General features: G+C 39.1%; 1 protein-coding gene across 2 annotated transcripts in view; it reads right to left on the bottom strand.

The window, feature by feature from the left end:
* Positions 1-4,886: 4,886 nt before the first annotated feature.
* The window catches only part of LOC122557675 (ankyrin repeat and BTB domain containing 2b), a 211,104-nt gene continuing 204,727 nt past the window's right edge, over positions 4,887-11,263 (bottom strand). For both annotated transcript variants that reach the window (XM_043705511.2, XM_087996331.1), the window contains one exon: positions 4,887-7,537. In XM_043705511.2, coding sequence (XP_043561446.1) covers positions 7,340-7,537 — 198 coding nt within the window. In that variant the 3' untranslated portion in view covers positions 4,887-7,339. The remainder of the gene's footprint in view (positions 7,538-11,263) is intronic.

Here is an 11,263-nt window from a genome sequence, read left to right as displayed (position 1 = left end):
GAGCCTAATTCTCTGCTAAACATTTTCTGGCCATTTAATTCTCCTTTGAGATGCTTCTTATATCTCAGACTCACAATCCTAATTTGGCTAGGTGGCTGTGTTAAAATTTATCCGGTCATCAATCCTGCAAAGTGCACTGTCTTTGTTTTACTACATTTAGGGTTCTATAAGAATGCAAATAATGGTGACAGACATGTAGAATACGATTGTTTATACACAGTGAAGTGTTTCAAGCCATTTATTCCATGAGATTAAATGATGTCACAAAATATCTAGGTGTTAAAATTGAATTTCAGATGAGAGCAAAAAGTTGTTGTCTTCCAGCCTCAAGTCTGAAAAGCAATGGTGTTCACCATTGTTTTAGAACCCACACTTTTATTGTATAAATTGACTTGGAATACAGAGTAAAGTTTCAAAATTTACCAATTATACCAAACTTGGACGAGTGGCTAACAGGGTGAAACAAATCACTTTCAGCAGGACTTGACAATTTCAAGAGACTGCTTTAGATTACTATTTAAAAGTTTCATTTTTAGGACCATCACCTCATTAGATCATGCCTAATTTAGCTAGTGCTACCCATATAATTTTTGGAGCATGTAGATATTACTCTGATGCCATCACAACCAGAGTAGAAGTTAGACTACCAGAATGAGCAGACAAGTGGCAGATGGAAATCGATCCAGACAATTGCTAGGCAATACATTTGGTCATAGTGATAAATGAGACAATGTAGACAAAATGGCACAGTTAAACAGGGTGAGCAGGACCTGGGGTAACATGTACATTGCTTTTGGCAGGAGGTAGAGAGTGTGATTATCAAAGCATTTAGGATCTCATGTTTCATAAGTAGTGACATTGAGTAATAAAGTAGGAAGGTCGCCTTGAAATGTTAACTCTGTATCTCTCTTTCTGGATGTTGTCAAATCTGCTGAACTTTTCTCATACAAATATAATTTCTGACTTCCACTATTGGCGGTATTTTATTTTGTTTTAAAGTTTAAAATTTTGATAACTGTGCAGAAATTTTTAAATAGTGACTTAAAAAAAATACACATTTGAATTGTCTACACTTTTGCGCTAAATCTGACACTCTGATTTGAGTTAATTTACTGCCTGTAGCAGCTTTTTAACTAACACTTATGAGTTGGTTACAAGTCCATCTCCATTTACATGATTATCGATTATTTTGAACCTTTATAAAGCTCTCATCAGACCCAACTAGATCATTGCATTCACTTTTGTTCACCACACTTTAGAAACAATGCAAGGATCTTTGAAAGAGTGCAGAGATTTAACAGAATGGTTACAGCAGTAGAGGAGTTTAGATAAAATGCTAAATTTGGAGAAGCTAGAGGTCTCCATAGAGCAAGGGAGATTGAGATAAGATTTGATCAACATGTTGCGCTGTGCAGGATATTTGTTACGCCACTTTTGAATTATTGTGTGCAATTCCAGTCTCCCTGCTACAGGATGCTGTGAAATCTGAAAGGGTTCAGAAAAGATTTATAAGGTGTTGCTAGGATTGGAGAGTTTGAGCTATAGGCAGAGGTTGTATAGGCTGGGGCTGTTTTCTCTGGAGCATCAGAAGGTAAAAGGTGACCTCATAGAGGTTTATAGGGATGTGGATAGGGTGAATAGGCAAAGTCTTTTACCTGGGGTAGGGGAGTACGAAACTAGAGTGCATAGAACTAGGTTTCAAGGTGAGGGGGGGAAAGACTTCAAAGGGATCTAAGGGACAACATTTTCACATAGAGGGTGGTCCATGTGTGGAATGAGCTGCCAGAGGCTGGTACAACATTTAAAATGCTTCTGGATGGGTATATGAATAGGAAGGGTTGAGAGGGATATGGGCCAAATGCTAGCAAATGGGACTAGATTAATTTAGGATATCTGATTGGCATGGATCATTTGGACCAAAACGTTTGTTTCCATGAAGTACATCTCTATGACTCTAAGCCTGTCATACTCTTGTATATAGTTAAGGGGCACAACTTAAGAGCTTGGCTAAGAGATGGAGAGGAAGTAAAAGAAGAGGCATTTTTCATGAGTAGTATTAACCTCCAATTCACTGCCTGTGGGGGTGGCAGAGTTAGAAACAAACAATGATTTCCAAAATGTATTAGATGTCAGTTAAAGGAAATAAACCTGCCAGATCACTGGGATGACTGTATTGCTGCTTGGGAGGCTGGCGTGGGCCTGTGTAGTATATGGCTATGATCTTAAAGGTAAAATGTGATTAATTTGCAGCTTATTTTTAAACAAACCTTTTCTATATTGGAGTTATCGAATGGTTGTCCTTTTTATTAGTTCTAAGTTCTGGAAAGATTGAATGAGATAGGCCTGTCAACCCATTAAAAGTTAATTTCCCAGTTTTTAACTTGGAATTTTCAATAACTGCACTAAGTGGTGACTAGAAAAGCAAACAAACAAAATTTGAACTGTATACAATTTTGTGCTAAAACTGATACACTAGTTTGAGTTAATTTACTGCTTGTGACACTTTTTTTTAGCTTACACTGAGTCGGTTACGAGTCTATCTCCATTTACATGATTGCCAATTATGGTACGAAACCATATTCCTTTCAAGGAGATACAGTTGTGCATTAACTTGAATTATAAGTCAAATTTAAGTTTTAAAAGCCTTAGCTTGCTTCTACCAGACTGTCTCCTGATGCACCCTTTAAGACATTAATTTGATAGTAATTGGCAAAGAGTAAAGAACTTAGAATACAATGAAAAGCCACTTTTTCACAATTGTTATTCCACAAAAGCTTTTTTATACATAATATATACAAACTACTGAATATTTCATATTGTAATGAAATACTTCATTAAAAGTTGTTTATTACCAACAGCCATTTTCCTAACCAGCTAGTTTGTTTACCTGTTGTGTTCCTATCTAATGCACTTTTGATGAACATTAATAAGCCAGCGAAATACAGGGTTGGTGTAAAAATTAGAAGCTGATTACTTATTGCTATTCATTGACTATAGTCTTTGTCTTCCAGCTTGTCTCAAATTTATTCTGGAAAGGAGAATTAATCGGAAGGTAGGAAGGAAATGTCTATATATACAGTTTCTAACTTTTGAACAATGCCCTGCAAAGCTTTAGAATTGAACTTTTGGGTGACTGTCATTCCATATAGTGTGCATTGGATGAGCAATACTAGTTCAATCTTATAATTACTGTAAAACAGATTTTTAATACATACATGTTGAGTCCGGATCAATGTAAACCTTTTTAATCTAAAACCTTTCAACTGGTCATGTTTCTTTTGGCTACAGAGCAATAGAGACAGTGTGTGTTCATAGTAACAATTTCTCCACAAGCTCCACTCTTGGTGAGGGGGAGGGAATGAATTACAAATAGAGGAGAAAAGCAGCTCAGTTTCCAATTAATGTTCTAAATTTACCATTGCTAGTGCATAACCTAAACAGAGATAGTGTATCAGTTAATGTGAAAGCAAAGAGTGAGGAGGCAGATGTCCTTCATCACCACGTGCGATTGAATAAGAAAAGGGCATCTGAAAAACATTGTAAACCTCACTGTAAAATGCAAATATAAGTCTGTTGGTAGTGCTATTGTTATGTCCCCAAATTTAATTTTCTAGATGGCAGTACATAAGGCCATATGAAAGTAAGGCAGACCATTTCATAATCTTCCCAATTTGCAAACAGGTGTTTGCAAATCCCTTTCTGTGACAGCCTAAAGAACCTCACCCATCTCAGTCTAACAGCTGTGAAATAACCGCGAGACAGTTGTCAGCTTGAGTAAAACTCTTATCTGTAGTTGTGAACTAGATTTGTCGAGGAGACATTATGAGGATAAATCTTTGCAAACCCTGTTCTCAAATGCTCTATGACCTGAAATGTAGGTCGATATCATGTGGATGCCTTATTCAAATCCCAGTCTAAAACAATGCTGAACCCACTCTAAATGCAGGTCACAAGGCAAGATCCTGACATTGTTATGCTTCTAGCACCTGGGGAATCGCAGTGAAGGATCACCACCTTTGATATCAAAGAAAGGCTGCTGTTAGAGTCAAATAGACAAAATTGTTATCACTCACAGGATGGTGTCTCTTCCAAAGGATGACAATGCCATCTATTAATACTAGAAATAACATTTCCAATAACCCAACTATGAATCCATAGTGACAGCTGATACTGTCTAAACTATGACCCACTAACCTGTGGTAGAGTCCATAGGTGAACTGCCATTTCTGCATTTCGATCATTGTTTTTATCCATTTGATAGTTTAATGAGACTAGCAGTACTCATGGGTTCCCAGCTGAGGCCTCTGAAGCTGGTGAACTTTCGCTCTTGTCAAGGCCACATGCATTCATTTCAAAACTGAAATGAGAAAGAACTTCTCCCTGAATGGCCACTCTTCAACTCAAACCTGGTACAGCCAAATACTTGATGAGTTTCGTTTTGGCAGCATTCATAGAAAGACCAATTTCGTGTTCTTCAGCAGTTACCTCTCAAAGATCACTGTCCATGAGGCAATGTGACTGTACCAGTTCAACCTTTCGGAAACTAAGCAGTGAGTCTTTCACAAGAAAGACCTCCATACGTCAACAGGAGCCCTTGTTTGCAGAGCCGTAGTCATCACCGCATTGTCCTGTACTGCAGTGAAAGAAATTCCAGCAGCAGTGCTTTTGGTCATATTGTCCAGATTCAATGGGAGGACTGGCAAGCAAATCCTTCAAGCCAATTCTACTAACTTTCTGCCAAATCACCTGTCAAACCAACGACAGTGGACAGGACACAGTGTCCAGATTGCTAAACAGCATCTTCGCTGCTGGGACCAGCTTTCCTAACTCTGGAATGGGCAATGTTCTGGGAGACCAAAGTAAAGTACTACACAGAAATTCAACCATGAAGAGTGGGAGAGATTTCTAGGACCAAATGTATTGGTAGATTCCTAAGTGAAACACAGTAGGCAAAAATAGTTGGGGATTTCAAGTACCTAAATATTAACGGGGATGCAAATAGCATAAAAACATTGACATTAATGTCTGGGAGGAAAATGGCAACAGTTCGTCAATCACACTTTCAATCAGATCTTAATGTTGAGGCAGAGTGCAGTCAGAAAGTAAAGGAACTCTGAATTCACTAAGTCGAGACATATTGATCCATCTATCCGAAGATTTGCAGATCAAGAATCAGTCTGCTCAGTCACTTCCATCAGAGCAGAAACCTATAACCCTGAGTAGACATCATCTTCGAACTGAGGCACAATGAATCACAATAATGACATAGATACAACATGGGTCTTATAAAGTGCTTTGGCTAGGGACATACCAAAGCCGCCTTCTGATATTAGTGTAATTTGTGAGAGCTGCGGTAATGCGTTGAAACTAGGGTCATGGTTATTATAGGTAATGCCATTTAACACTTACTGGTATGCCACTGATATTAAACAATTGCTTGTAGTATGAAATTCTAACAGGTTTTTTAGTTGAAAGGAACTAACTTGTTAACGAATATTTCTATTATGACAAAGTGCATCTGCTCTGATGCAGTAGGTCGCATGTAGTCATTAAATTGGAATGTTGTCGACACTACATTGCTGAAGTAAACAATGATTCCACATTATTAGTGGAGAATTAAGCTTTGAATCTATTCTGTACACGTTAAAATCTTTGATCTATAATGATTAACATATTTGATGACTTGCACTGGTTCACAATTCAGTACATCTTAATATCTACCACCAAAAAAAAAGTTTTTTTGTATTCAATAATAATACATCCTTTTTCTTGATGACATAGTACCTCTGATGTTTAACAAGTAGTATTCAATCTGGGCATTCAATGTAAAAGTGAAATGTTCCTGTGCACTTAGAAACTGAAATTCCATGGTGCAACTTTATCAAACTGATCAGTATGTTGTCTGAAGATTCTTATGGTGCTATTGTAACAAAGGCATAAAATAGTTGACCAAAAATTGAAACAAATTCATGAATCGTGCATCCCGGAAAGAATACCCTGAGGAATTTCAGTTACTTTACAGCCCAACTTTTCGGTCCTACCTGGATGTACTACATATTTATAATTAAGCATTTGATTTCTCCATAACTAGTCTATAACTAGCACATACATATTCCAAAAGTTTAATAAAGCATAATTCCCTAAGTTAATAATAATGACATGACTACAGTCTTTTGATTATGACCCTCATAAATGCAGTACTCAGAGTCATCTGCACAGGTAAGTAGAATTATGTTGAATATTTAAGCTGCATGCATAGTCTGAATTTTTTTTTCCCATGGGATGTGTGTCACTTGCCTTTGAGAAGGTAGGGGCAAGCTGTCTTCTTGAATCGTTGCAGTTCAGGTATTGTAGGTATACTCACAGTGCTATTCGGAAGAGAGTTCCAGAACTTTTTGGCTCTGCAATAGTGAAGGAATTGCAATATCCAAGTCATGATATTGTATGCCCTGAAAAGAAACTTTCTGGTAATGATACTTATACACATCTGTTGTCCTTGTCCTTGTCCATAATAGGATTATGAATTTGAAAGGTGCAATGCATCTTGTTGTTGGAATACATAGTGATAGTGAAGATAGTTGATGCTTTTTTAAGGTGGTTGATCGAACGTCAGACAAGCAGGCTGCTTTGTTTTGGACGTTGTGAAGCTTCTTGAGTGTTGTTGGAGCTGCACCCATCCAGGCAAGTTCAGAATATTTTATCACACTCCTCCTGAGCTTTAGTTCACATCATCTGCCTCAGAATTCCAAGCCTCTGACTGGCTTTTGAACCACATTTCAAATGACTAATCTAATTCAGTTTCTGGCTAATGGTTACACTCATAATATTAAAAGTGTGAAATTCGACAATACCAAGGGGAGGTGGTTAGATTCTTTCTCGTGTTAGAAGAGTAGTACCAACAGTTCTGTTATCCTCCTTTTGAGTTTGAGAAAAGGCCAAAAACATGCAAGAAAGTTATTTTGGTTTGCAAAGGTACAATATCACCTATCTGATCCCTCCCTTGTCACTTTAGACAAAAGCAATGTGGCTCAAGTAGCCTCTCACCATTACTCCAATGTGGCTGTGAGATATCAGGGATAAGAAATAGTCATGTAGAATTATCATCAAGTGTCGATCACCAGCTCATCTGCAGATTTGGCTTTTACCTAACAGCCATGAAATCATCAAGCACAATTCACAGAGGAAATCATGTTGATCTGTGTGCTGTTGATGATGATGATTAAATCAGCAAGAAACCAACCATCACAAAGTAAGGGAATAAAATGACTGAGACAAGAGATAGGCCACCTTGGGTCTCTAGTACTGCATGTATGTTCCCAGCTTATTGCTGATTAATATTTCACACCCTTGACATGATGTAGAGTGATCGCATTCTGTTGGCTAATGCCAAGTCCAAGCCCTGTAGGGGATCCAGTCCCTGCAGTTTACTGTTGCGCCCATAAATCAGCTGTTTGAAAGATTCTTGATCGAGAAGTGCACCCATGTTTTTCAAGAAAAAGCTCTCTGTGTAGGAAAGCAATTTGACAGCATTGTGTATCTGAGGATAACAAAATATCCAGTCATTATACTGTGTGGTAGGTCAATGTTGCAACTTCTAAACATTTTAAAAATGCACAGCTCATCAATTTCTAATTTCTTATAAGGAGATAGTGACTTAACTGTGAGAGATGGTGAATAAATAGTTTAATTACTGTATACACTGCTAAATACATACAATTAGTTTTCAAGGGAGTTAAAGAAAAACTCCATTTATATCTCAATGACAGGAGTGTTGTGGCACAGGAGGCAGCCATTAGGCCCATTACGCCTGTGTTAGCTCTTCAAATGCACATCATGACCTAAGTGTTAATGTCCTGCTTTTTCCTCATACTATTGTACATTATTTTTAACCAAATAATCATCCAATATCCACTAGAATGCCTCAGTTGAACCAGGCAAAGCAAATGGGGAGTCTTCCACCACATGCCTGACCTGTGCTCAGTAGATGATAGACAGGCTTTGGGAAGATGCGAGTTACTCTGACCTGCTATGGTAGTTATCCACTTGAGTTACTGGTCAAGTGTAACCCTCAGGATGCTAGTAGTAGATATTTCAGCCACTGAATTCCAAGAGGGAATGGTTAGATTGTCTCATTGGAGATGGTCATTGCCTGGCAGTTGTGTGGAATAAATGTACAGAAGTTTTGATCATAGCAACGTTACCTTCAAAGTAGAAGGCAGCCATTTGGCCCTTCCGTCTTACTGGGCACAAAGATCAATGGCAGAGCAAGAGCCCAGATAATCAATCAAATCATGTCAGATTATTTTTTCTCATGCCATTGTTTGTGGGATAAATATCAGCCCAGTTGTCAGCCTGCTCATTTTCGAAGATTAGCAACTGTATGGCAAGTTAAACCGCTGCCCAACTTCTAACCAAAACATTACCCTTTCATGATCTTGACATAGCGCTAACTAGTTTATCTTTCAAAATTCCCTGCTGCTTCAGATGTTAGGATAGAGACGTTCTCCCTTATTGATGACCAAGTTCTTGAATAAAAGTTTGTTCAATTCCTAAACAGTGAAAAAAACATTTACAATGTCCAACTGAAGCAGCAGTGTCACATAAAGATACCATGAGGATAGCTAGTTTGGAAAAGGAAAATCTTAAATTCATTTTCTTCCCCCAACATTTGGCATCTCTCACACTGGGTGTTTTTTTTTCTCTTTACAAGTAATCTAAAGTATATTTGTTTCTTGGTGAGAATACCAAAGATTCTTGGAAATTGCTGTAGATATTAGATGAGCAGTTTCACTCGGGGCAGTTGTTGAGGCTTATAAATTTCCCTTTTATTCCAAAATCATAAGCAGCAATAACAATCAACATTCTTTCTTTGTCATTCTCAAGTAACCTTTGTAAAATATTGGTTTATGCAGTCCAATCTGAAAGCAGGATTTCATGGGAGACCCATTAGATTTAAATAATAATCTGTCACTGATAGTTGATCAAAATACTGTTGGACAACTAATCAACATCCTCATTGTAGACTGGTTAGCAAGGTTAGATCACATGGAATGCAGGAGAACTAGCCATTTGGATACAGAACTGGCTTAAAGATAGAGAGTGGGAGTAGAGGGTTGCTTTTCAGCCTGGAGGCCTGTGACCAGTGGTGTGCCACAAGGATCAGTGCTGGGTCCACTGCATTTCATCATTTATTGAGAACATAGGAAGTATAGTTTTTAATTTGCAGATGACACCAAAATTAGAGGTGTAGTGGACAGCGAAGAAGGTTACCTCAGAGTACAACCGGACTTTGATCAGATGGGCCAATGGGCTGAGGAGTGGCAAATAGAGTTTAATTTAGATAAATGTGAGATGTTGCATTTTGGAATGGCAAATCAGGGCAGAATTTTTACACTTAATGATAAAGTCCTGGGGAGTGTTGCTGAACAAAGAGACCTTGGATCGTAAGATAATCAATCAAATCATAGAACATAGAAGAATACAGCGCAGTACAGGCCCTTTGCCCCTCGATGTTGCGCCGATCCAAGCCCACCTAACCTACACTAGCCCACTATCCTCCATATATCTATCCAATGCCTGCTTAAATGCCCATAAAGAGGGAGAGTCCACCACTGCTACTGGCAGGGCATTCCATGAACTCTCGACTTGCTGAGTAAAGAACCTACCCCTAATACCTGTCCTAGACCTACCACCCCTTAATTTAAAGCTATGCCCCCTCGTAATAGCTGACTCCATACGTGGAAAAAGGTTCTCATGGTCAACCCTATCTAAACCCCTAATCATCTTGTACTCTATCAAGTCACCCCTAAACCTTCTTTTCTCCAATGAAAAACAACCCCAAGTGCCTCAGCCTTTCCTCATACGATCTTCCTACCATACCAGGCAACATCCTGGTAAACCTCCTCTGCACCCGTTCCAGTGCCTCCACATCCTTCCTATAGTATGGCGACCAAAACTGCACACAATACTCCAGGTGCGGCTGCACCAGAGTCTTATACAACTGCAACATGATCTCAGGACTCTGGAACTCAATTCCTCTACCAATAAAAGCCAGCACGCCATATGCCTTCTTCACCGCACTATTTACCTGGGTGGCAACTTTCAAAGATCTGTGTACATGGACACCAAGATCCCTCTGCTCATCCACACCTCCAAGTATCCGACCATTAGCCCAGTACCCCATCTTTTTGTTACTCTTACCAAAGTGAATCACCTCACACTTACCTACATTGAACTCCATTTGCCACCTTTCTGCCCAGTTCTGCAGCTTATCTATATCCCGCTGTAAGCTGCCACATCCTTCCTCACTGTCAACAACTCCTCCTCATGTCAGATTATTTTTTCTCATGCCATTGTTTGTGGGATAAATATCAGCCCAGTTGTCAGCCTGCTCATTTTCAAAGATTAGCAACTGTATGGCAAGTTAAACTGCTGCCCAACTTCGAACCAAAACATTACCCTTTCATGATCTTGACATAGCGCTAACTAGTTTATCTTTCAAAACTCCTTGGAAGTAGAGTCGCAGATAGATAGGATAGTGAAGAAGGCATTTGTATGCTTGGTTTTATCAATTAGTATATTGATATAGGAGTTGGGAGGTCCTGTTGTGGCTCTACAGGACATTGCTGAAAATGTGTTGCTGGAAAAGCACAACAAGTCGGATACTTCTTCAGGAAGGGCTTATGCCTGAAATGTCGATTCTCCTGTTCCTTGGATGCTGCCTGACCTGCTGTGCTTTTCCAGCAACACATTTTCAGCTCTGATCTCCAGCATCTGCAGTTCTCACTTTCTCCTCTACAGGACATTGGCCAGGCCACGTTTGGAATACTGAGAAGAATTCTGGTCTGCCTGCTTACAAGGAGGATGTTGTGAAACTTGAAAGGGTTCAGTAAAGATTTACAAGAATGTTGCCAGGGTTGGAGGATTTGCTATAGGGAGAGGCTGAATAGGCTGGGAGCAACCTTTATAGAGGTTTATAAAATCATGAGGGATATGGATAGGGTAAATAGACAAGATCTTTTCCCTGGGGTGGAGGAGTCCAAAACTAGAGGGCATAGCTTTAAGGTGAGAGGGGAAAAGATTTATAAGGGCCCTACTGGGCAATTGTTTTATGCACACGGTAGTGCAGTATGCAGTGAGTTGCCAGAAGAAGTGGTGGAGGCTTTTACAACATGCTGTACATCGCTTTGAACTTGATCTATAGCTTCAGCAAGAATTCTATAGGAGAAAACTAATGCGAAAGACAAAAGCAGTTAATGGCATT

This window comes from Chiloscyllium plagiosum, unplaced genomic scaffold, assembly GCF_037043375.1.
Source record: "Chiloscyllium plagiosum isolate Xiang-an unplaced genomic scaffold, Cpla_swu_hap1 HiC_scaffold_18, whole genome shotgun sequence".
Lineage (NCBI taxonomy): Eukaryota > Metazoa > Chordata > Chondrichthyes > Orectolobiformes > Hemiscylliidae > Chiloscyllium > Chiloscyllium plagiosum.
This window is presented reverse-complemented; position numbering and strand designations above follow the sequence as displayed.